Below are 26,898 nucleotides of genomic sequence, written 5' to 3'. Positions count from 1 at the left end.
ACTGACCAGGCTCATCAGAACTATCACTACTGACCAGGCTCATCAGAACCAGAACTATCACTACTGACCAGGCTCATCAGAACTATCACTACTGACCAGGCTCATCAGAACTATCACTACTGACCAGGCTCATCAGAACTATCACTACTGACCAGGCTCATCAGAACTATCACTACTGACCAGGCTCATCAGAACTATCACTACTGACCAGGCTCATCAGAACTATCACTACTGACCAGGCTTGATCAGAACTATCACTACTGACCAGGCTCATCAGAACTATCACTACTGACCAGGCTCATCAGAACTATCACTACTGACCAGGCTCATCAGAACTATCACTACTGACCCTGACCAGGCTCATCAGAACTATCACTACTGACCCTGACCAGGCTTGATCACTACCAGAGCTGAGGTACCAGCGCCTAGACTGTTAATGGACCTTGGTTATTCATATTTCAATGACTTATCTGATTTTGAGTGGAAAGGAGTAATCATTGAAAAATAATATATCCACAGAGCTTTTTGAAAGGTGCGTAATGAAAGTACTGTTGTGGAAAATGTGTATACGGGGGTGGACTAGTTTAATATAGGTCAACTAGCAGTGCTCAAAGACACTAGGGCGACAGTCTGGCTGATGTTCTTAAAACAACCTCGAGTATAGACAGATAGACATTTCAAGTAAATCACATCTTGTTCTTTTCTGCTTTAATCTTGACTCCAGCTTTATCTCAGGGACGATAAACCTTTAGATTTATCTTCTGTTTTTATTCTCTCTTCGATGTTAAATCTATGTGTCATCTTAATGTACGTCATGTCATATCTGATATAATATGTCACGTCATCATATCTGTCATGTTGGGGCAGGGCTGGGAAGGTATTATCTGGGGGCACGTGGAGTTGGGAAGTCAGAGTGTTTTTCTTCAAGTTATGGTGACCGTGTGAGGTTTTGCCCGCTGCTCACTACCTTTTCTCTGTTTCTTTAAGCCTATACTGTTTATTTCCCTTCTATACTGTTTATTTTCCCTTCTCACTCACTCTCTCTAGCCCCCACCCTCTCGTTCCTTACCCTTAGTGGCCACACCTGTTCGATATTCTATTATCTCTCGCACCTGTGGTGGCAGGCTAATTAGTCCCCCTGTGGGCTTTAAATACCAGGGCGCTTCCCCTCGTTTTGGCGTGGGGTCGTGTTGTATACTTGCCGAGTCATATTCTCTAAACGCCTGGACTCTTTCGGGAGATCCTCTGTCTGCCTATGCTGTTCCATTCTCCGGCGTCGAGATGTTTGCTCCAGCCTTCGCCTGCTGTCGCCGTTGCCTGAGAGTGGGACTGGTCTGCGCTCCCTAGACTTCCACGGGAGGCATCCCAGTCATCCACTTCAGACACCCCGCGCAGCTGTCGTCCTGACGCACATCCAGACCAGCGCAGACGCTCTCCAGTCCACAGCGCGCAACGCGCATCTTCCAAGGACGCTCGAGCTTGGCACGCTCTCCAGACCAGCGCGCAACGCGCATCTTCCAGACCTTCGAGCTTGGCACGCTCCTCCGTACCAGCGCACTGACGCGCATCTTCCAGACCTTCGAGCTTGGCACGCTCCTCCGTACCGGCGCACAGACGCGCATCTTCCAGACCTTCGAGCTTGGCACGCTCCTCCGTACCAGCGCTCTGACGCGCATCTTCCAGACCTTCGAGCTTGGCACGCTCCTCCGTACCAGCGCACTGACGCGCATCTTCCAGACCTTCGAGCTTGGCACGCTCCTCCGTACCAGCGCACTGACGCGCATCTTCCAGACCTTCGAGCTTGGCACGCTCCTCCGTACCAGCGCACTGACGCGCATCTTCCAGACCTTCGAGCTTGGCACGCTCCTCCGTACCAGCGCACTGACGCGCATCTTCCAGACCTTCGAGCTTGGCACGCTCCTCCGTACCAGCGCACAGGCGCGCACTCTGTTCCTAGCTCCGACAGCGGCTACCCGGTGGACGACATCCTCGCCACCGCCACTGTTCCGACGTGCACACCAAGGTGTGGCGCGCACTCTGTTCCTCGGCTCCGACGGCGGCTACCCGGTGGACGACATCCTCGTCACCGCCGCTGTTCCAGCACCCTGTTCCTCGGCTCCGACAGCGGCTACCCGGTGGACGACATCCTCGCCACCGCCACTGTTCCAGGACTCTGTCCCTCGGCTCGGGCAGCCAGCCACCCGGTGGCGATGCCCTCGCCCCGTTGCTGTCCCCGTACCTTTACGCATACGCCTGGGTGAGTTTTGATTGTGATGTCACTCACTCAGCGTAGTGCCCTTGCCCCCGTTCCCGCTGCTGTTCCTGTACCTTTACGCATACGCCTGGGTGAGTTTTGATATTGATGTCACTCTCCCAGCGTATTGCCTCTGTTAGTTGGTTTGGACATTTCATCTCCCAGCGTATTGCCTCTGTTAGTTAGTTTGGACATTTCTTCTCCCAGCGTAATGCCTCTGTTTTTGGTTCTCACTTAGAATAGTATTTTTGGACTTTACATCTCCCCCTGTGTGTTTGTCACACGAAGATATTATTACTTTGTTCACTTTGTTATTTGGACTGTTCTGCACCTGCTCTGTTTTTTCCCTTTTGTGCATTAACTCTCTCCTCTGTCCTGCAGAGCGGCCCAGATGTTTTCCCACCTGTCCCCAGTTCCTCCCTGTACCCCAGCCCGCCTCCGCGGGCCTCAGTCCCTAGTCCTCTATCCCTAGCTCTCCTAGTCCCTAGTCCTCTCTCCCTAGTTATCCTAGTCCCTAGTCCTCTATCCCTAGCTCTTCTAGTCCCTAGTCCTCTCTCCCTAGTTCTCCTAGTCCCTAGTCCTCTATCCCTAGTTCTCCTAGTCCCTAGTCCTCTATCCCTAGCTCTCCTAGTCCCTAGTCCTCTCTCCCTAGTTCTCCTTGTCCCTTGTTTACCTAGTCTCTAGTTCCTCTGTCCCAAGGCGTTCCCTTAACCTTCCCTTAGGCGTTCCCTTACCTTCCCATAGTGTTCCCTTTTCCTGCCCGCCTCTTAAAGGCACCCTTCCTTCCCCTCATATTATATTCCTGTATTTGTGATTCTCCCTTAAAGGGACAGTGCCCTTTTCCCTGTTTTTCCCTGTGTTTCAATAAATATCTGTTTCTTGGCAAACCATCATACCTGTCTTGTGTTGTGCGATTGGGGTCGGTTACAAACCATAACAGACCGTCTGCTAATCCATAGCTCTTCTGTTAAAACTTCCTTCCTTAAATAAATTGCTTGTTGAAATTGGAAATAACGTCTCCTGCTGTGTCAACGACTACTCAGCCACAACAGTACCCCCCCCCCCCCCCCCCCCAAAAAGAAATGATAATTAATTGATCATTTAAAAATGTTTTTGTGGGTCCAAATTGAATGATGACATGCTTGTGCTCTAGTACGACATCTAGTGGCTGAATGTTATCTATAGCACCTTAGATACTCTGTTGTAAACTCCGCCCCACTGTATATTTTATCCTGTTTATTTATTATTATTATTATCACTATTATTATTTTTATTTTATTTATAATTTTTTTAGCTTTCTTTTTGCCTGTTTTCGATTTAGTTTCGTTTTTGTCTTTATTGTTTTTTGTCGTCCCTGTTCAATTTCAGTCCTGTCCGTGTCTCGTCATGTCCCATAAAAGCAAAAAAGAATCATGGTGATATGTTATATATTGATAATCAACCTTTGCTTCTCTGTTCCACTACCACCTATGTTTCACCAATAAAAGATATATTAAAAAAAAAACGGAATGTACCTGATTGGATAAATGACATGCTTGTGCTCTAGTGCGACATCTAGTGGCTGAATGTTATCTATAGCACCTTTTAAAATATATATATATTTTAAAAGCTCTCTGTACAAATGTGTGTATTATGCTTGATAAACAAGGCCCAATATGTCTTAAACCTAACCCACTATGGCAAGCAATAATAGTTCTTGTCTCATTGACAGGGACCTGGACGGCACAGCTAAGTCCCTGAAAGGCGTGGAGTGTGAGAAAGAGGAGTTGAACAGCCTAACAACACTGCTTCAGAAATCCATCGAGGTACAAGTGAACAAATTAACTGAAAGTCGCGTTTTTGTAAGAGAAAATGTTAACACGTAATCACATCGAGTACTGGTGTAATTCATCCTTCACTTATTCATTATGTGTGTAAGCATGTAATAATAAAGATAATAAAGAAAAAAATCAATAATCAAACAGTAGAAAAGAAGAAGAGAATAGCAAACAACTTAAAATCAAAACCTACTCGTTGGAGACCACCAGTCATAGTGTTTGAGAGGCCTTACTACTGCACCGTGTATACTACTCATAGTATACATTCAGATTCAAATTCTTTATTGCCATATTTATTTAACATAATAATATAACCAATAGAGGGCATACAGACCCTCATCTCCACCTTTGTTTACACTGTTTATTTTTCTCGTGTTTTTATATTCAGGGTTAATTATATTGTTTACACTGTTTATCTTTTCTCATATTTTTATATTCAATTGTATTGCCTATATTTATTGCCTATATTTTGCTGCTATGGCCGAATTTTCCCCAAGAGGATCAATAAAGGAACATCTTATCTTATCTTATCTTATCTTATCTTATCTTATCTTACCTTATCTTACCTTATCCTACCTTACCTTACCTTACCTTACCTTACCCTACCCTACCTTACCTTACCTTACCTTACCTTACCTTACCTTACCTTACCTTACCCTACCTTACCCTACCTTACCTTACCCTACCTTACCCTACCTTACCTTACCTTACCTTACCTTACCTTATCCTACCTTACCTTACCTTACCTTACCTTACCTTACCTTACCTTACCTTACCTTATCCTATCCTATCCTATCCTATCCTATCCTATCCTATCCTATCCTATCCTATCCTATCCTATCCTATCCTATCCTATCCTATCCTATCCTATCCTATCTTATCCTTCCCTATTCCTATCCTATCCTATCTCATCTCCTCCAGGAGCTTTCCCAGGAGAAGCGACGAACCCTGAAGCTCCTGCAGGAGGAGGGGGAGGCGGGAGCGGACTCTGAGTCGGCCTGCGGTGGTGAGCCTCGGGACGCAGAGGACATGGGACACGTGGACCTGCTGCATGACCTGCGCCACATCGAGGAGCAGATGAAGATCCTGCTGAAGGAGAAGGACCTGACGGAGGAGAAGTGAGTTAGAGACCTGGAGGGGAAGAGCATGTTTTATACAGGCCAGTGAGCCGTCTGCTGTCATCATGATGATCCAGTGCATTGACCATATTCACACGACAGTGCGACAGTCGTCTGGTAACCGGGCAGCTTGTCGAAGCGTCCTTGAGCAAGAATTTTTATTTTTTTTATTTTTTTTAACAGGGCTTTTGAGGTGATGAAATCACGGCGCCTAGGCAGCAGTGGTTCGGCAAAAATAGTATATAGAGTATATATCTGCTTAAAAAACGAAAATGTCAAAAAAATATATACATATTTCTCCACGTGGTAAATACACAGATCACAGCATGTTTACCTGAACGTTTTGGAGTTGTATTTGGAGTGTATTTCGTGACTGTTGGGAACTAGGCTACACTGGCACACCTACTTCCAGTGAATGACGCTAAGCTAGGCTAACGGTGCGTCTGTTCCCTAAGCCTAATGCATGCACAGAGAAGAAAAAGGGTATGTATCTGCTTGTCTAACTCCAGGGTAGATGGCCAATAAGCTAATTTCCCAAAAAGTTGGCGTGTTCCTTTAAAGAATGCATGTGAATGTACCTGATTGATTGATTGAAAAGTTTATTAACAGATTGTAGAATGGGTACAGTACAGCTCAATACATACAATTGTTAAGGGGATGCAGACCATAGAAAGACTTTCGTCTTGTTTACATCAGGGTCCCCCATTTTCAATTCATCATAACATATATGACATACAGATAGACAGTACTGCTACTACATCTATACATTTATGACATACCAGATTTGCAAATACAGTACTGTTTGTGATACAAAAGTGTCCAGAAAAAGAGTATATACATTTGACGTAGAAACTGTACATTGGAGTAGGTGGGGTGGGGTTTGGGTGGGTGGGTGGTGCGCTGTATATTGGAGGTGGGGGGGGGTTGGGTAGGGGACACTGTACACTGTACATTAGAATACTGACAATGCCATACTTGGTCATTTTTACTGTACAACTGGGTTAGGACATTTGTAGGGGCCAGTTTCGAATTGCAGTCTCCCGTAGGTGTTTTTTGAGAGTGTTTTTGAAGGTGGGTAGTGATTCACATTCCTTTACAGCTTTGGGTAGGGCGTTCCACATTGATGTGGCATAATTGCGAAACGTGTTTAGTCCCTTGTTTGAGCCGAATCTGGGTTTGACATGATTTGTGGAGCTCCCTCTGGTGTTGTGATCGTGGTATTCACTGACCTTTGGGAAGTATTTTGACATGTACATGGGTACCTTGGTCGTGTAGTGTATCTTGTAGACCAGGCCCATTGCAAGTTGCTGTACTCTGTCGTCTACTCTAAGCCATCCTAGGTTGTCAAAGTGGGCAGGGGTGAGGTGGGTTCTAGGAGTCAGGTCAAGCAGTAGTCTGACCAGTTTGTTTTGAGATGTTTGTAATTTTGTTTTTAGCGCCTTTGAGGTGCTTTGGTACCATGAGGTGCAAGCATAGTCGTAGTACCCTTGAATGAGTGCTCCTGCCAGAGTCTTCAGGGTATTCTTGTTTACCAGAGAGGAGATCCGGTACAAGAATCGAGTTCGTTGGTTGACTTTTTTTTATTACATTGGATGCCATTTTGTCACAGGAAAGATTAGCCTCTAGGATGGAACCCAGGTAGGTAATTTCATCTTTCCTTGTGACAATATTGTCACCCACTGCAACTGAGAAGCCGTCGGTCTTGCTGAGTTTGTTATTTGAACCGAAGAGAATGGACTCTGTTTTGCCCATGTGTAATGATAGTTTGTTGTCGGCGAGCCATATGCAGATTTTGCCTAGTTCCGAGCTGAGGGCTTTTTCAACCTGTAACTTGTTCTTGTCAGAGACCAGCAGGGCCGAGTCGTCCGCAAACAGGAACAAGTTGCAGTCACAAGCTGACGACATGTCATTTGCATAAATTAGGAATAGTAGTGGTCCTAGTATGCTTCCTTGTGGAACACCTCAGATGTATATGGTCAAAAATAATCTGTATCGTGGCTTTTTTTTTAAAGATTCCCACGTTTAGTGGAATGAAGGTAGGGCTGGGTAATAGCACCTGTCTGCATTATTTTATTGTCCGTTTTCTTTGATATCATCATACACAGTCTTGACAAAATTATGAATGAGAGAAGTAAATATTGAGTCATATTTCTCACAAATGTCACAGTTCCATTTCCACACAGTATCACACATCCAATTACCACTGTAAAACGTGATCTTTCATGTCCAAGTGATCCCCTCTGATTATTTATTGACATTTATTTTCACACCGCGACTCTGTCCGATAACGCGTGCACGAGGGCAATAGTTTTGGAACGCATTCTGATGCAAAGGGGTCAGTCTTCCTCGCTATCCCAGGACTATGGAAAGCCAAAAGTGCCACATTTACGCCTCAATTCCCCACCCGTTTCACGTCATGCGTCGAATGAACGCCATCATCATACAGGACTCCTTAACTGCTAATGCCTAATGGCAGAGCGAATGGAACCGCTGGTGGAAATGTATATTGATTCCCAAAACAACCGGTCCATCGACCGGCAGCGGTGAGTGGGATGTTACGGACAGCTGGTATCGACTGCAGAGCAGCAATGTCCTGTTACCCAGTGACCAGTGTGCCAGGCGAGCACACGTCAACAACAACCTCTCCTCCCCTGATAGCACTTAATTTGTGCGACAACTATCGGGAACTCTCATCGTGACTTTGTTGAAGCCACATTGTAACTATAGATACTGAATTGAATTGAATTATTATGATTGTCTGTCACGCTCCAGTAGACAAAAGTGATATTAGTTCAGATACACAACACACTTTGAGGGAAGGTAGGATGTACTGGAACACGCCATCCTTTTGGGGAATTTGTTTATTTGCCGTCTTCCCCCGGAGACAAACAAGGAGACAGATACCCTTCTCGTCTATGTGTGTGCAGTACAAAGAGAGAGACCCGCAGTGCGCTAGCTAGCTTAGCACAATGACTGGTAGTGGATACAGACCAGTAGCCTAGCTCTGTCAAAAGTAACAAATACACTTTAAAACAACTCCAAAAAATGTACATGTTGTGTTTACCACATGTAGAAATAACAATGTAAAAATTAGACATTGTCATTCATTTTCGAGGCAGATACATCTAGTCAGAATTACGTTGGGTTAGGAGAAAGGAGTAGACGGTGTGTCTAGACGGTAGTGCATTTCCCCTTAAAAGAACACGCCAACATTTTGGGAAATTAGCTCATCGTCTTCTCCAGAGAGAGACAAGAAGATAGATACCAGTTTTCTCTCTGTGCGTTCAGTAGAAAGCATGTTAGCCTAGCTTAGCACAATGAATGGAAGCGGACATGGCCGGTTAGCCTAGGCATTGTCCAACTAACACCTCTCCTGAAGGCTACCGGCCATGTCCGCTTCCATTCATTGTGCTAAGCTAGGCTAACATGCAGCCAGATAGCTTTCTACTGAACGCACAGAGAGGAAACTGGTATATATCTTCTTTTCTCTCTCTGGAGAAGACGGTATAGGCTAATTTCCCAAAATGTTGGCGTGTACCTTTAATGTTGGCGTGTTCCTTTAAGGTTAGCTACATAATGAATGTAAAGTCCATGGAATGTCTCCATATTTCACATAAACATAAATGTATGGTGTGTGTTTGTGTGTTGAGGGTGGTGGGGATACTGTGACCCCACCTTCTTGGCCAGTGGCTCAGGAGGTAGTCAGAAGGTTCCCGGTTCGATTCCGGCTCCTCCCGTTGCAGCGTGTCGAAGTGTCCTTGAGCAAGACACTTAACCCCTAACTGCGCCCGATGAGCAGGTCGGCACCTCGCATGGTCGCCTCCGCCGTCTGTGTGTGAATGTGTGAATGTGTGAATGTGAGGCATAGGTTGTAAAGCCTTTGGATAAAAGTGCTATATGAATGCGGTCCAAATGTACCATTTATGTATTTTTTGTGTGATAGGATGCTATACTCAAAATGTCCAGGTATAGTAGGTAGGTAATGTTTACTCTTTATTGTTACATATACCCTAGCTTGGAGTCTAGAGAGCTTATACCCTACATTACATGTGTCTGTGTGCGTGCGCGCGTGCACATGTGTGTGTCTGTGTGTGTCTCTGTCTGTCTGTCTGTCTGTCTGTCTGTCTGTGTGTGTCTCTGTCTGTCTGTCTGTCTGTCTGTCTGTCTGTCTGTCTGTCTGTCTGTCTGTCTGTCTGTCTGTCTGTCTGTCTGTCTGTCTGTCTGTCTGTCTGTCTGTCTGTCTGTGCATTATGTCACGTCCCTGGTGTCCCCTGTCCTCCTCTGCAGGCTGAGGGAGAAGGAGCAGAGAGCCACGGTGCTGCAGGAGGAGAAGGAGTTCTACTCGTCCCAGGCCGGCGTGCTGCAGCAGTCCCTCTCTCAGCTCACCGTGGACAAGCAGCAGACTGAGGCCGAGCTCAAGGTAACTCAGAGGTGAAGCACCTGCCCACGGAGCGCTTTCTGTCTCTAGGTACAGGGGGGGGGGGCAGACGGCCACAGTTAATCCTTTTTTCACTACCACACCGTAGATGGTTAACCCTTTCACTACCACACTATATAGACGGTTTCTGTAGTGTGGTAGTGAAAGGGTTAACCTTCTGTAGTGTGGCGGTAAAAGGGTTAACCCAATAAAGGATGGAGTATGTATTCTGCTGAAATCCTCCTGTGAGGTGTGTATTTACTATTTACCACACAAAAAGATTGATGTTTCAGCCCTCAAGGATCGACAAAGATCCAGGGTGGGACTGTGGCGCAGTGGTAATTCAGGGTTATCTGCGGGGTATTTAAGTCTTAAAAGGTATTAAATTCACGATTCTCAATTTAAGGCCTTAAAAGGTATTAAAAAGTCTTAAAAAGTAATACTGTAGCGACCCTGGGATTTGGGCCGTTGGTCGGCCAGGCTGTCGCTCTGCGCTGTACCAACCTGGGGCTGGCAGGCGACGCTGTTGGTCGCGCGGGTTGTGCATTGGTGCAGGGGTTGACCTGGGAAAGGTATAAGAGGGGGTGGCTCTCTTGAGGCATGGGAAGTTATAGCGATGAATCTTCCGGTTACGTGCAGAGGTGATGCATCCAGTCAATTGTACCGAAGCCATATCTGATGTTTGCAATAAAGACATAAAGTGAGAAATAACAACAGCCTTGAGAGTCGTCAATAACGAACAACCAGGGTTCGTTACAATACATTCATAATTCTCAATTTAAGGCCTTAAAGGGTATTAAAAAGTCTTAAATATAATTTGCACAGGTATTACATTTGGGGGGGGGGGGGGGGGGGGGCAGCCCAGCCCAGCTGTTGCTATAAATGTTCTCCCTGTGTTTGCGTGGGTTTCCTCTGGGTACTCCGGTTTCCTCCCACACAAAAATACATGCATGCTAGGTATATAATGCTCCTGCCGTTGCCCTTGAGCAAGGTACTGGTATTAGAACTGGAGTTGGTTCCCTGGGCCCCTGTCTGGGGCTGCCCACTGCTCCTAAGTGCTTAGGACGGGTCAAATGCAAAAGGTCATAATAAAATATGTACTTGATAATGAAGAGATTCTAATTTTAACATCCAACCCTGAGCGCTTTCTACAACCAGGCACAGCACAGATGGATGCAGTAACTGTCTGCTGCTGAAATGCTCCCATAAGGTGTGTATTCTCACCAAAAGACACAAGGATACTAGACAAAGATCGAAATGTGGATTGACCATAAGATAAATGTCTTGACCCACGACCACAAGCATCTACACGGTATAAAATCAATGTACATTGATTGAGTGACGAAGATTCCTGTGGACCGAAACATTGATATCAACTGGCCAATTGATCAGAACTCGCACAGTGATCCTTAACTCATTGACTGCCACGCTGTTTTCCCATCTTTACTCCCTGGCGCCATGCGTTATTGATCATTTTCACCACGATGTTTTTTTCGGACCCATCGTGTGTTCTGTATTATAGCTATGGAGACAATAGTATGGCTCATTTGACAGGCACTGTTTATAGTCCAACACTGACAAACCAGTTCGTTTCTACATACTTTCGTTTGTGCGCTATTCCACGCTAAACATCGCCCTGTTTCGAAATAATCCAGTCTCGCAGAGACTCTGGGATCGAATCCAGCTGTCAGCGGTACCTCCACTGACAGTCGTCCCTACTAACACAATTGGCAGTGTTAGCGTGTGGGAAGCCGGTGGGGTGTGTGTCCTGGTCGTTGTAAACTGCGACTCCTACTGGTCGGTCGGGGCACCGGTTCAGCAGGGAGGGGATCTGGGGGAAATAGCGTGAACCTCTGCATGCGTTACATTCGCTCAGTGAAACTCCTCGCTGTCAGGTGAAAAAGAAGCGGCTGGCGACTCCACATGTATCGGAGGAGGCATGTAGTAGTTCTACACCCTCCCCAAGCAGACAGTGGGGCAATGCGCACAACAACCAGGAAGGAAATTGGCATAACAACTAAATTGGGATGGGTTAAATTTTTTTACATTTCTATTCCTATGTAAATATCACTTCAGTGTCCGCTCTGACTCAGTCTCACACGCTCAGTCACTCACTGGTCTTGGACATGACATCTTTTCATTTTTCCTTTTGTGGATCCATTCTTCCTTTCCTGCTGTGAGTCCAGCCTTTGCGCTGCAGTCTGACTCACCCTCTCAGTACGAGGAGGAGGCGTTGCGCTCACTGTGACAACACCGCTCAGATGATTGTTATTTCCTGCTCAGGTCCGGCGGCACCACATTACCTGCCCACGCTTTCTGCACCGTCTCCATCTGTACCACCTCTAATCTCTCGGTCTCATCCACTCTCTAACCCAGCTCCACTCCAGCAGACCTGCTGTGTGCGTGTCTCTACGAGCCACTCGCTCTGCTCTCGTCCCTTATTTGAAACCATAAACAGAATTGTAACACCTGCTTCTCCATCCACTTCTGCTCTCACATGATTGCAATTCATTTCTGTAATTTTTTGTGGACAAAATCTCAATTATTAGAGCCACATTTTTCTCCTTTGCCACTCCATGCAGTGTTACCACCCAAACCTACAATATTGGACCAGTTTGCTGCTCTGTCATTGAAAGAGCTCACCACAATTATTAACAAAATGTCCTCTTCTACATGCACCCTTGATGTAATTCCCACCACTTTTCTTAAGAACTCACTACCTACTATTGGTCCTTCTCTTCTAGCCATAATAAACAGTTCTCTCTCCTCAGGCTGTGTTCCAGGCCACTTCAAAAAAGCTATAGTTGAACCTTTGTTAAAAAAGCCAAATCTTGACCCTTCATCACCTCAAAACTACAGGCCTATATCTAAACTCCCCTTCATTTCTTTTTTTTATTGATCTTTTTCCCCCTCCTTTTTCCTCCGATTTTCTCCCACACATGTCTCTCTCTCTCTCTCTCTCTCTTTCTTTCTCTCTCTCTCTCTCTCTCTCTCTCTCTCTCTCTCTCTCTCTCTCTCTCTCTCTCTCTCTCTCTCTCTCTCTCTCTCTCTCTCTCTCTCTCTCTCTCTCTCTCTCTCTCTCTCTCTCTCTCTCTCTCTCTCTCTCTCTCTCTCTCTCTCTCTCTCTCTCTCTCTCTCTCTCTCTCTCTCTCTCTCTCTCTCTCTCTCTCTCTCTCTCTCTCTCTCTCTCTCTCTCTCTCTCTCCCCCTAATCCCCCCAATGTCTTTGAATATATATGTCAATTTGCAGGAGATTGCATCATTATTTATTACCGGGACGGTCTGTCTGGCGACAATGGCTCAGGAGGTAGAGCAGTTGCCTGGTAATCCGGAGGTTCCCGGTTCGATTCCCGCTCCTCTCAGGGCGCAGCGTGTCGAAGTGTCCTTGAGCAAGACACTTTACTTAAACCCATAATTGCTCCTGATGAGCAGGTTGGCACCTTGCATGGTCGCCCCCCTGCCGTCGGTGTGTGAATCTGTGAGTGAATGGGTAAGATGTGAGGAATAAATTGTAAAACGCTTTGGATAAAAGCTGCTATATAAATGCACCATTTACCATTCATGGCCTCTGTGTGACGGGGCGTGTGTCCTGCCCTGCTATACTGGGACGGTCTCTGTGTGACGGGGCGTGTGTCCTGCCCTGTGTTCTCCAGACAGAGATGGAGTCTCGGGTGGAGCTGGAGCGGAGGTTGAAGGCGGCGGAGGAGGCTCTGCAGGACCTGGAGAAGGGCCTGAACTCACTGGAGCGCTCCAAGGAGAGAGACGAGAGGCTGAAGGGCGACGTCAGCCAGCTGAGGAGTGAGTGCACTTACTGGCCAGCCTGTCTGTGGAGCTAAAGAGGGCAGGTGCATCTTACTAATGTATCCAAGGAGGATGGATGCACGACTTCTGCTCTCAACGCGTAAACGCTGATACATAAACATACAAACTTACACCCATCCATTCAAGTACACTAGCACATAGACTTGTAGGCACATGCAAATGCACAAACTGTACTACATTCTACCATCCATACCTGCATAACTGATCAACCAGTCCTCATTCATGTGAGACTGCCCTCTCCTGGATACAACTTGAATGACATTTTTGTTTTGGTGGTTAAACGTGTGAGGGGCACAATGTAATGTGATGATGTCACAATGGCTACTGGCCACTGAAAGCTATATACTGGTAGAATTCTAAAATCCCGAAGGCTTACACTAACATATATATTATCCCTAAATATATTAGTGTAAGCTTTCGGGATTTTAGAGTGCAAAATGTGCACCATAACCATATTAGTGGAATAACAAATGTAATGTGTTGCTGACCACTGATCAGTTACTCAGTGTAATGTGGCCCTCTCAGAAATATTTTTTGTCAACGTGGCTGCTGAGTTGGCCCAGTCTGAGTACCCCTGGCCTAGAGTATCCATCCATTATGCCTAGCCTGTAAGTGATGGTATTAAGAGCTGGTGTGGAGGTGGAGGAGTTTATTTGTTCATGTAAACGGATCCCCATTATCTGACGCCTAAGCGGCAGCTAGTCTTCCTGGGGTCCAACAACATACACATACACAAAATAACATACACCGATAGAACATAAGAAAAGCATATATCACAAAGAAAATTAATCATAGAATAGAGAAAATACATGTATCATAGAATAAAAAGAAATATAAAACAGGAGATGAAAAAACAAGAGATAAAATCCAGTTAAAACAAAATAAAACAATTGATCAGGGTGTGCATGTATTCAAGCTGTGCCGACAACTAACATTTTATTGTGTGTGTGTGTGTGTGAGTGTAAATAGTGTTTAAAAGATTTCCTTTAAAACTAGCCGTTCCGAACATCGCCGGGAAGACAGTTCCAGGATACTATCGCCCTATAAAATACCGCCCTTTTCATAAAATTAGACTTAGGTAAAGGTAAAGTAATCAATCCACCTCACACCAGGAGTATCCGCAGCCTGGTCGTGGTGGGCCGGTCTGGGTCCAAAAGTCCAGGGCCGTATCTTAGTCCCAGTCAGTCCCTCACTCTAATTTAAAGAAGCATTAAGCACGTTATTGATAGCTTTTCTTTTGTCTTTTTTCATATTTGGCATTTGAGGTAATCCAAAAGTAACCGGAATACATTACTTTTATATTGTGAACTGAATACATTTTTCAACAGGTAACTTGTAACGGAATACATTTATAAAGTAACCCTCCCAACCGTGCTTGGCAGTTACTCAGAATCATGAAATATATATATATATATATATGTGTGTGTGTGTGTGTGTGTGTGTGTGTGTGTGTGTGTGTGTGTGTGTGTGTGTGTGTGTGTGTGTGTGTGTGTGTGTGTGTGTGTGTGTGTGTGTGTGTGTGTGTGTGTGTGTGTGTGTGTGTGTGTGTGTGTGTGTGTGTGTGTGTATATATATATGTACGTGTTGCACGCTTGTGTGTTTGTGTATTATGTACGTGTTGCACGCTTCTTGTGTGTTTGTGTTTTCCACCAGAGTTCTTTGAGGAGTGCATCTGTGCGGCGGAGATCGAGGCGAAGCTGCCGTCCATCATGAAGAACGCGGTGTATCTCCACAAGGCCGCGGCCCGACGCATCAAGAGCTGCCGCATCCAGAGGAGGGCCTCCAAGCACCACTGGTGTGAGTCCGTCTGCTGCCCTGACCATCACAACAGACCCCCCTCTCTTACCCAGGGGTGTAAAGTACTTGAGTAATTGTACTTCGTTACAATACTTAACTACTGTTTTGGGGGATTTGTACTTTACTTTATTAGGTTTGTAATATACTTGTACTTTTACTCAATGACATTTCAGAGAAAAAAAACATACTTTTTACTCCTTACATTTAAAATGCATGATTGATTGATTGATTGAAAACTTTATTAACAGATTGCAGAATGGGTACAATACAGTACAGCTCAATACACACAATTGTTAAGGGGATGCAGACCAGAGAAAGACTTTCGTCTTGTTTCCACCAGGGTCCCCCATTTTCAATTCATCAGGACATATATGACATACATGACATACAGATAGTCAGTACTGCTACATCTATACATTTATGACATACCAGATTTGCAAATACAGTACTGTTTGTGATACGGAAGGAGTCAAGAAAAGGGAGTATATACATTTGACGTAGAAACTGTACATTGGAGGAGGTTGGGTGGGGGGGGTTGGGTACACTGGGATATTGACAACCATACTGGGTAATTTACATTGGAGGTGGTTGGGGGGGGGGGGGGGGGGGGGGCACACTGTATAAACAAGCAAAACTGTACATTGAGGGGGGGGAGACTCTGTACAAACAAACAAAATTGTACATTGGACTATTGACAAAACCATACTAGGTAAATGACTGTACATTGGAGGGGGTTGGGTTAGGATATTTACAGGGGCCAGTGTTGAATTGCAGTCTCCCGTAGGTGTCTCTTGAGAGAGGTTTTGAAAGTGGGTAGTGATCCACATTCCTTTACAGCTTTGGGTAGGGCGTTCCACATTGATGTGGCATAATTGCGAAACGTGTTTAGTCCCTTATTTGAGCCGAATCTGGGTTTAACATGATTTGTGGAGCTCCCTCTGGTGTTGTGATCGTGGTATTCACTGACCTTTGGGAAGTATTTTGCCATGTACATGGGTACCTTGGTCGTGTAGTGTATCTTGTAGACCAGGCCCATTGCAAGTTGCTGTACTCTGTCATCTACTCTAAGCCATCCTAGGTTGTCAAAGTGGGCAGGGGTGAGGTGGGTTCTAGGAGTAAGGTCAAGCAGTAGTCTGACCAGTTTGTTTTGAGATGTTTGTAATTTTGTTTTTAGCGCCTTTGAGGTGCTTTGGTACCATGAGGTGCAAGCATAGTCGTAGTACCCCTGAATGAGTGCTCCTGCCAGAGTCTTCAGGGTATTCTTGTTTACCAGAGAGGAGATCCGGTACAAGAATCGAGTTCGTTGGTTGACTTTTTTTATTACATTGGATGCCATTTTGTCACAGGAGAGATTAGCCTCTAGGATGGAACCCAGGTAGGTAATTTCATCTTTCCTTGTGACAATATTGTCACCCACTGTAACTGAGAAGCCGTCGGTCTTGCTGAGTTTGTTATTTGAACCGAAGAGAATGGACTCTGTTTTGCCCATGTGTAATGATAGTTTGTTATCAGCGAGCCATATGCAGATTCTGCCTAGTTCCGAGCTGAGGGTTTTTTCAACCTGTAACTTGTTCTTGTCAGAGACCAGCAGGGCTGAGTCGTCCGCAAACAGGAACAAGTTGCAGTCACAAGCTGACGACATGTCATTTGCATAAATTAGGAACAGTAGCGGTCCTAGTATGCTTCCTTGTGGAACACCACAGCTCACTGTGAGAGGGGGGGATAGGGTACCGTTTACCTCCACCATCTGTTCCCTCCCCTCAAGGTAGGATTGCATCCAGCTCACTGATAGACTATCAAAACCAATTGCTTTTAGCTTGTCAATCAGAATGGAGTGATTGACCGTGTCAAAGGCCTTTTGTAGGTCCAGCATGACCATGCCGCAGTATTTGCCTGCGTCCACCTCTTGTTTGATGTGGTCATTCAAATAGAGAAGGCATGTGTCAGTGGAGTGGGATGTTCTGAAGCCAGATTGGAATTCGTAGATTAGATTTTTTTCCGCTAGGTACTTTTCGACCTGTTCGTAGACTATTTTTTCCATGACTTTCGAGATGGAGGTGAGAATAGAAACAGGGCGGTAGTTGCCTGGGTCTAATTTGCTGCCCTTTTTGTGCAGAGGGGTCACCCTCGCAATTTTGAAGTCCTTGGGGACGTGTCCCTGTTTTATGGAGAGGTTTATTATGTGTGTGATGATTGGGGTGATGGCGGCTGCTGAGTCTCTGAGGAATTTGGAGGGGATGTTGTCATGGCCAGTGGCCTTGTTAGGTTGGAGGGCGCTCAGTTTATTGAGTACCTCATCTGTTGTTACCATTTCCAGCTTGAAGTCGTCCTTGCGGACCCCTAGGTTTTTGTAGTAAGCTACTATGTGTTCTACCCCATAAAGCCCTGAGTGGGAGGGTAGTTTGTTTACCAGTGTTGTGGCTATGTTTGTGAAGAAAATGTTTAAGTAATTGGCTACATCCAGCTTGTCTGTGATGAGCGTGTTGTCCGTTTTTATGTTTATGTTTGAGAATCTGGTTTTAAGTTTTTTACTGCATCCTAGTTGATTATTGAGTAATTTCCAAAGTTCACGTGGTTTGTTTTTGTTTTCCTCAGTTTTGTCATTGATGAAATTCTTTTTTGCAGTTTTGATCATGGAGTTTACGTCGTTTCTTAGTCTGTTTCTTTCTAGTTTGAGTTCAGTCACGTGGGCTTGGAGTTCACTGCTCGTGCTTTTAGTAAGCTTTGACTGACTTTTACGAAACTCAGAGCATTTTTTGTCTCTGGTTTTCATAGCGGCCAGTATTTCGGAGTGCATCCACGGCTCAGCGCGATTTTTTACCCTGGTGGTTCTTAGGGGGGCCATGTCGTTTAGTATTGTTGAGAATTTGGTTTTGAAACCAAGCCATGTTTCTTCAACCAGTGTACTATTGAGTTCATCTGACCAGTCCAGGCTCTCCAGTTCAAGGTTAAAGGCCTCGCTAGAGTAGGTTTTAAGGTCTCTAGATGTGACTGTTTTGTGGCAGCCAGCCTTTTGTTTTAGTTTTTTGCGGGTACAGAATATCATATAATGATCACTTAACCCGCATGCTATAACCCCTTTCTTGGAGATCTTGGACTTGTCGGAGGTCAGAATGAGGTCAATGGTAGTCTGAGTTGATTCACAGACCTACAAAGTACAAATCTCGCAGGTCCAACCATTTTAATTGGTATATTTGTTTCTCTGGCCGAACTAACGTTAACGTTATTAATCCTGCGGCCGCGCTTTATTTAAAAACAGCCAATCAAATCCATCAATTAATGGAAAATGAACCCGCCCATACCCATGCTGATTGGTCCTTGTGCAAGACTAGAAAGCGGGAATCTTTGATTAAACACCTGCTATCGGAAGAATAGACAGTCAGAAAAAAGGTTTTTACTTTAACTTTTTAGTACTTAAGTACATTTAAAAGTAGAAACTTTTTTACTTTTACTTAAGTGTGTTTTTAAGCCAGATACTCTGACTTTTACTTGAGTACGATTTTGAGACGGTACCCATACTTTCACTTAAGAATAATTTCTGGGTACTTTTTACACCCCGCTCTGCTCTCAGTCCACCAAGACTCTATTAGTGCGATTTGTCAATTTCTATGTTTTTTTTCTTGCATGCTGAAAGACATATTTTTAAAGGAAACACTCCAACATTTTGGGAAATTAGCTTATCGTCTTCTCCAGAGAGAGACAAGAAGATAGACACCAGTTTCCTCTCTGTGCGTTCAGTAGAAAGCTATCTGGCTGCACGTTAGCCTAGCTTAGCACAATGAATGGAAGCGGACATGGCCGGTTAGCCTTCGGGAGAGGTGTTAGTTGGACAATGCCTAGGCTAACCGGTCATGTCCGCTTCCATTCATTGTGCTAAGCTAGGCTAACATGCCGCCAGATAGCTTTCTACTGAACGCACAGAGAGGAAACTGGTATCTATCTTCTTGTCTCTCTCTGGAGAAGACTGTAAGCTCATTTCCCAAATGTTGGCGTGTTCCTTTAAGTACATCTAAATGGCGAGTACATCTCTGGTGAGCACGAGATTTAAAAAGGTATTTCTGCATGATTTTGAAACACAATTTAGTCAACTAATCATTTGTTTTGGTTGGAGGACAGCCCTACGACATACACACAGCATACAACAACGTGCCTATTGTTTGGTTGGATTCATTGGTATTCCCTGCTTGTCTACAGTGGAATATAAATTCAGTTCACTCTCGCCTCCCTGAGACTCTGAATTATTGTTGGGGTGAAGACAAAACCTATCGTAGAATACTACGGAACAATGAGCGATACCCCCAGAGTCTCACGAGATGGGAGGGGGGGCAGCAGAAAGAGCCTCTTGTAGGCTCAGGAGTAGGAGCTGGAATACTAACCTTCATACTGTCTTTTACTATTATGCACTTTGTTACTAAGTAATCTACCTTGCCTGTATTACTACCTACTATGCTAATATGTCTATACTACTATCTACTATGCTAATATATCTATACTACTACCGACTATGCTAATATGTCTATACTACCTACTATGCTAATATGTCTATACTACTACCTACTATGCTTGCTAATATGTCTATACTACTACCTACTATGCTTGCTAATATGTCTATACTACTACCTACTATGCTAATATCTATACTACTACCTAGTACCTACTATGCTAATATGTCTATACTACTACCTACTATGCTAATATGTCTATACTACTACCTACTAGGGGTGTAACGGTACACAAAAACCACGGTACGGTACGTACCTCGGTTTTGAAGTCGAGGTTCGGTACGGGTTTTTGGTACAGTGGGGGAAAGTTTGGCTTTCCATGTTCCACTCAGGGGGGATGTAGTGTGCAGTTACTAATTGTACTTATTACATGGCGTTTTCACATTCGCCGAAATGCTTGCTTGTGATTGGTCAATAGCGCGCGTCAGAGGTCAGTTATCAGACAATAATGACCGCTGTGGGACAATAATGACCGCTGTGCGCAGCTGTTCGCAATCAAGCCCACTGACACACACTGTTTCAGTGCAATTAGACACTGCCGGTGTTCTGCTGCCGGCGATGACAGGGGGCAGAGCGACGAGCGGAGCCAGAACGCAGCCAGAACCAGTGTTGCGAGTCGATGTAAAATGAATTAGGTATATTGTTAGTAAGTTAGCCATGTAATAAGCGGGATAATGTATAGCTATACTTGATCATTGTCGCAAAATAATTGACCTTCACTGACGTTTAAAACATCTCGCCGAGGCGGCTCGGTATTTTAAACTCTGTGTCGGTCAATTATTTTGCGACAATGACCTCGTAGCTATACATTATCCCTTACTTGTAGGGCTGTCAACGAATATTCTATATTGAAATTAATAATCGACTTTAATTTTTTTTTATAATAATTATATTAAATTGTGAAAAAAACAGCCCCCAGTGGGCGGTCGTTAGTGGTTAACATATCGTTGTATTCGTTCGGTACACTACACAGCCATTCGGTACGGTACACACTGAAACGGTTCGGTACGGATACGTGTACCTTTACACCCCTACTACCTACTATGCTAATATGTCTATACTACTACTACCTACTATGCTAATATGTCTATACTATATGCACTCAGAGTGTAACACTCAAGGTCGACACTGTTTGACGAACAATATACGAAAAAAATATACATCCTACGGTGGGGAGAGAATATATACATACGGTGGGGAGGAGACTGTCTATTAGGAGGGGGTGGGGGGGGGGCAGTTTCGAATAGCAACCTCCCGTAGGTGCTCTTTAAGAGCGGTTTTGAATGTGGGTAGGGATTCACATCTTTTAATGTGATGATTTCTACGTTTCTCTTTTGACAGTGAAACACTCCAAGTCCTTCGTCGTGTCCAACACTGAGGGAGGCAGCATGGAGGAGCTGAGGGAGACGGCCTGGAGACTGTCTTCTGACAGCAGCTTCAGAGAGAGCGTCTTCAAGATCCTCGCTCGCAAGGACTCGTTCAACAAGACAGAGGAGTGAGAGCAAGAGAGAGAAAGAGCTAGAGACAGAGAGAGCTAGAGAGAGAGATATATAGAGAGAGCTAGAGACAGAGAGAGCTAGAGACAGAGAGAGCTAGAAAGAGAGATATATAGAGAGAGAGCTAGAGACAGAGAGAGCTAGAGACAGAGAGAGCTAGAGAGAGAGATATATAGAGAGAGAGCTAGAGACAGAGAGAGCTAGAGACAGAGAGAGCTAGAGAGAGAGAGAGCTAGAGAGAGAGAGCTAGAGAGAGCAAGAGAGGGTGAGAGAGAGCTAGAGAGAGAGAGAGCTAGAGAGAGAGAGAGCTAGAGAGAGAGAGCTAGAGACAGAGAGCTAGAGACAGAGAGAGCTAGAGAGAGAGAGAGAGCTAGAGACAGAGAGAGCTAGAGAGAGAGAAAGCTAGAGAGAGCTAGAGAGAGACTCCTTTAAAGCGGTGGTTCTCAACCTTTTTGCTTCATAGCCCCTGAAAACAGAGGGACATCTATTCGTGACCCCCTGACACGGTCAATCATTGTCAGGATGGTGCACTTTAACACCAAATGATAATCTTTATTTACTGTACCATTTATAGGTTATTCCCTTTATTAATAATTAGAGGAGGGCTGTACACAATTTTAATATTCATCGTTTCATGATGAAAAAAAAGCATCTTTACCAAAGATTTATAATATGATGTATGTATTTGTATCTTTTCGTGACCCTCCCAATATTATCTTGTGAGACCCGGGAGGGTCCCGACCCCCAGGTTGAGAGCCGCTGTCCTACAGATTTACCTCAGTGCAATAGTGTGGCGTCCTGTGACACCAGCTCCCATCCTTTCATCAAATGAATTCAAGACCCAGGTTTAACTGTCCGGTAGGGCTTATTCTGCCCCTTAACCAGTCAGTTCAGTCTTAGTCGAGCAAGACTTTGTTTAGTATTTTTTTTTTTTTTTGTATCTACTTTTTCTCCCATTTTCTATTTTCTCCCATTCCAATTTCGTATCGTCCAATTCTACCCTCCCCTGTCTCGAACGCTGTTAGGCCATGCCTCCCACAAGCCGGCTGCAATGTGGACTAAGCCTTACATCACGTGTCCCCTCCGGTACTCGAGGAAGCAGCAGTCGCATCTTTTCACCTGCACAGCGCGATCTCTCAGCGTCGGGGGTCTGCGTGGGAGGGCACGCCGCTCCCGTCGCTTCCTGATTCTGCTGCGCAGGCGCACCAACCGACCTGTAGGAGTCGCTGTCCACAACGTCCGATCCCCACCCATCAGCTTCCCACCCCCTAATACTGCCAATTGTATTAGTATGAACGACCAGCCAAGCTGATAGCAATGCGGAGAGCTGGGCTCGAATCCAGTGTCTCCTGCATTGGTGGTGAGCGCCTTGCCCACTGCATCACCTAGCCGCCCCTGCTTTTTTCCTCATGCTGAATGCTTCCTGAAAATGAGGAACACATCTGTAGGAAGTGCTGGGTTTGAAGAGGTCCTTCTGGTTAACCAAATGTAACAGATTTGGTCGATTAAATCAACTAATTGATTACTTGACAAAGTCCTATAACTATTATGGTGTTTTCACATTAGGTGTGATTGCTTCGTGCCGTGCCTGAGTACAAGTACCCCCCCCCCCCCCCCCCACGTCCACTGCACTCTCCCGTCGGCCAGCTTTCAACAGTAATGTTGTTCCCTACCAGAGTACACCTTCTCAAATGTGGGCACGGTTCGTTGATCCGGTACGGAACACAGTGTTCACACTAATCAAATAAACTGGACTTTGGGGTCGAGTGTACTCTGATCTGGGCCCAGGTGGTCCCTTAGTGTGGAAGCACCCTTTAGTCAACTGGGAATATCTTTAGTCTGGGACAGCCATGATGTACAGATGTAAATATGAATCAAATTCGAAACCCCAATGAACCAATCCAAATTAAGATGGAATGGACAATGAGTGAAGCCATTGTAAACATGGATTACTTCTTCATACCAAAGACCGACCTAATGATACACATTTGGCCAGGGAGCCCCTTCGGAGAAATGTCCTCTGATTTAACTAAACATTTTGTGGTCTAGTGGGCTGATGGCAATAAGAAGAGGGAAGGATTTTAATAGGATTCCCATTCTAACTATTACTGGTAACCAAAATGAAATACTAATAATTAATTAAATGATACAATTATTACATTGTGAAGTTATTTATCTCTGCAGACCCCACCCAATAAGGCATTCATTGTACACAATATGACTTGACACTGAAATACAGTATAAACTAGAAATGTAAAAGATATATCAGTTTCTAACATAGGCACAGATTTAGTTGGGGTTGCAGGGGATATGTCCCCCTCAATATTGAGAAAAGGTCAATTTGTCCCCCTCAAAGATATAGCTAATATGAAAGATGACCCCCTCCCCAAAAGATGTAAGAAATAAAATAAAATAAGAAGGCGGTCAAAACATTTATATATCCTTCTTACTTGTAACTCTATTTTAACCAACAATTTCAGAGCCTTACTGCATTATATTTGTGTCAGCGGGTACCTGAACGTTGTATTTTCCTTTTACATAAATAAAAAATAAAAATAAAATTACAAAATAAAAGTACACCAGAATGCAGGAAATTCAGTGTTTTACACTCAACATTTCCTGGGGGAGGACCTCCAGACCCCCCACTTAAAATGTCCCCCCCCAATGTTGAAACCAATCCTACGCCCTTGGTTTCTAATGTCCACGTCACGCAAATGTATGCTACTATAATAGCACGTTAGCTAGAGTATCTAATGTGTGAGACGCATTCATTACTTTCTGAACGTTACTACAGTAGATTCGTGTGAATGTTTGTTTAGTATTCTTTTATCAAGGAGCACAGACAGTGAAAACCTTTCTTGAAAAATGTTTGTATTTATTGTACTGGTATTTGACTGTATACACAGGTTGTGTTCTTTTGTTTCCTTTTAACAGAGTTGTATTCACGCATTGACGAAAACAATGAAATCCGATAGGTCTCCGATATGGCCCTTCAGCTGTTCCATCAACGCTACAATCCCAAAGTCTGTCACTTGACGACGTAACTCGAGTGTCATTTATGGAAGCAAGCATTCGAATGATAAATGTACAAATGATAAAATTACTTTATGGGGGGGGGCGGGGTTAGGGTTAAAATTATTGGGTAAGAATCCAGGGAAGATGACATTGGAGTTGGATGGATTGTACGACATGCCTTGATGTTTAATAAAGCGTGTTTGAACCTTATACAGTCTCATTACTGCCATAGTTAAATGTAGGTAAACGCTGATACCACTTTCCCCATGACGTGAACCAGCTCCTAAACCTTCAGTGTTGGCGGCCGATAGCGAATAGCGATCTGATCCGTTGCGTCAAACATTTTACACTTTGACCATTAGCTTGGGACCGCAGAGTTCGTGCCTCTTATGTGCCAAAGATGCAAAAGAAATCACTCCTGACATGTTACATAGTGTCTCTTGGTATCAGTGTTGGGTATATTCTCTGAAACGATTAGCCTGATATCAACCCAATAACCCAATACCGGTATCGGTATCAGAGTCCCTTGTAAATCAGCTCATTGTGGAAAGAAGAGTTGTGTAACATTTTATATTATAGCTCCCTTTACCTGTAAGTACGCTGCAATGAAACGGTAACAAAATGAAACAAAATCTGTCGGCTGATTCTGTCGCGACTGCATATTTACTGATTTACAGATTAAATCAATCTAGTCAGATGAGAAACACTCTTCATTTAGAGTGACACTGCAAGCAGGAGGATGAGGAAATGTATTCCACTAATCTAACAAAACACGGGTGACGTTTTGGTCTGTCAACCCTCATCAAACTGAAATCAAACATTTATCTAATCACACGTTTTGTTACTGTGAAATGACAACTTGATTGCATCAAGAAAGGAGCTGTGATATAGACCTTTCCAGAAGGATTCTGTTGCCACGGGGATCAGCTCGGGGGCCCCAGTGTGTTTCCTGTCGGCTACTGTATTAGCAAACACGGCAAACGGCAAATAAACCCATTTAGAATGTTTATGTTGTCAAGTTAGAAAAGGTCCATAAGACGGTTTCACCAGAATTCCGTTGCTAGGGGAACAGTGTATTTCTTGTCCGTTATTAGCATTAGCAAACGTTGTGACAGGAAATAACCGTGGGTCCTTCCTAGAATGTTATTATCATTTTGAAACAGTCTACACAGGCTAACTGAGAGTTCTGCGGGGCAAGAGAGCAGACGACTCCGTCATGTCCTCCTCCTTCACCGGGACCCTGCGGCAAATGAAAGACATGAAAAAGAAATGAGTGAATAAGGACGGGGCTGTTCACACAGGCACCAGTGATCTGACTTTTAACACCCGGCAAAGACCTGACATGTTAGCGTCTGTCTGAACAGGGAACAACCACAGTGAATATGTTTTTGTTTCAGTTTCAAACAACTACAACCGCAACTACACCAGACAAGTGCTTACTTAACCTGCTGGTTAGCCGTCTCGTTTTATTAAGTGTATCTGTTATCGTGCGATTTATTTGTTTTTCCTCTTGAGTTATTTTGAAGTTTCTGAAGAACTCTGCTGCTAGATTGTATCGAAAGGTGACAGCCTATATAAATATGTTTTATTATTAATATTATAACTTTTAAATTTAACTTTTATTATTTGTGTTATTATGAATTTGTCGTCGGACAAATGTGAGACGCTGTTCACTTCTTTTCTGTGATGTAGGCTAACCGTGTAGGAATGATCAACTTAAATTCAACATTCCACAGCACTTACAAATAACCTTCTCCGAACCTGTCACTGCACTTCTCCAATAACCCTCATAGATATCCACACAGCTCCCATCTCGTCTCTTTAACCTTCCAGTACCTTCACTACGATTACACATGTCGCATGGCTCCCGCCAAGGCATAATGTTATCAAAACCTGCTCACTTTTCTTGATCCTCCAAACACAACTCTTGCTTCCCTCAATTTCCCCTGCCAGACCACACTCCTACGCAGAGCTGTCTCTATGCCATTACCTCACAGTCTCTGAAACAGCTCCGCCGCAAAAGGGCAAACATATTACCAAATCAGTTTGAAAGAAAATGTGGCTATAATGTTGAATTGGGTGCATACAGACTCCAGAGTATCACCAATAACCAAAAAGTAAGCTTGAACATTTGTCTGCGTAAGGAAACCATGCCTTTATGCCTGCGTTCATCGTCGTTTCCATGGACACAGTGAATAAAGGCTGCACAGAAGCCGTGAAATAAAATGATTTAACTTTTTTTAAACATATTTTCAGTTCTTATTTGTAAAAGAGACTAAAAGAATATGGGAGGAACAATAATTGTATTTAATTCAATATGTTAAGGGTCAAATAATATGAATATATTAAGCACCGGTTAGTTTACTTCCTGTTTGGGCAGAGTTGTTTCGACAGTGGAAACGTCGTCCAACTCTCTGCATAGGAGGAGCGTGCCGCTTAGACTGATTTCTGCGTTTCAGATTAATCTTTGCTTTTATCTCGTTAGCCAGGGGGCGTGGCGGCGGCAGGTGTCAGACACGTGCCCGTCTGGGGCGGCAGGTCCTGCCATCTAACCTGCTGTGCGCAGTAAGGCGGCTGCAGACGCAGCCTGGGGGGGGGGGGGGCGGCTGACTCTGTAGGTCACGGTCAGGAGTGACACTGTTGTAATGCCGTAATTCTCCT

At 44.5% G+C, this 26,898-nt stretch overlaps 1 protein-coding gene across 1 annotated transcript in view; it reads left to right on the top strand.

Annotated features, from left to right (window-relative positions):
* Window positions 1-21,225, top strand: part of plekhd1 (pleckstrin homology domain containing, family D (with coiled-coil domains) member 1) — a gene marked incomplete at both ends in the record, with an annotated part of 33,684 nt that extends 12,459 nt beyond the window's left edge. Inside the window, 6 exon segments of the mRNA XM_084311090.1 lie at window positions 3,966-4,059; window positions 4,993-5,189; window positions 9,477-9,609; window positions 13,259-13,403; window positions 15,081-15,224; window positions 21,068-21,225. Of these exon segments, the coding sequence (XP_084167216.1) occupies window positions 3,966-4,059; window positions 4,993-5,189; window positions 9,477-9,609; window positions 13,259-13,403; window positions 15,081-15,224; window positions 21,068-21,225 (871 nt within the window).
* Window positions 21,226-26,898: the final 5,673 nt, after the last annotated feature.

Source organism: Notolepis coatsorum (genome assembly GCF_963971535.1).
Source record: "Notolepis coatsorum genome assembly, chromosome: 3".
Classification (NCBI taxonomy): Eukaryota; Metazoa; Chordata; class Actinopteri; order Aulopiformes; family Paralepididae; genus Notolepis; species Notolepis coatsorum.
This window is presented reverse-complemented; position numbering and strand designations above follow the sequence as displayed.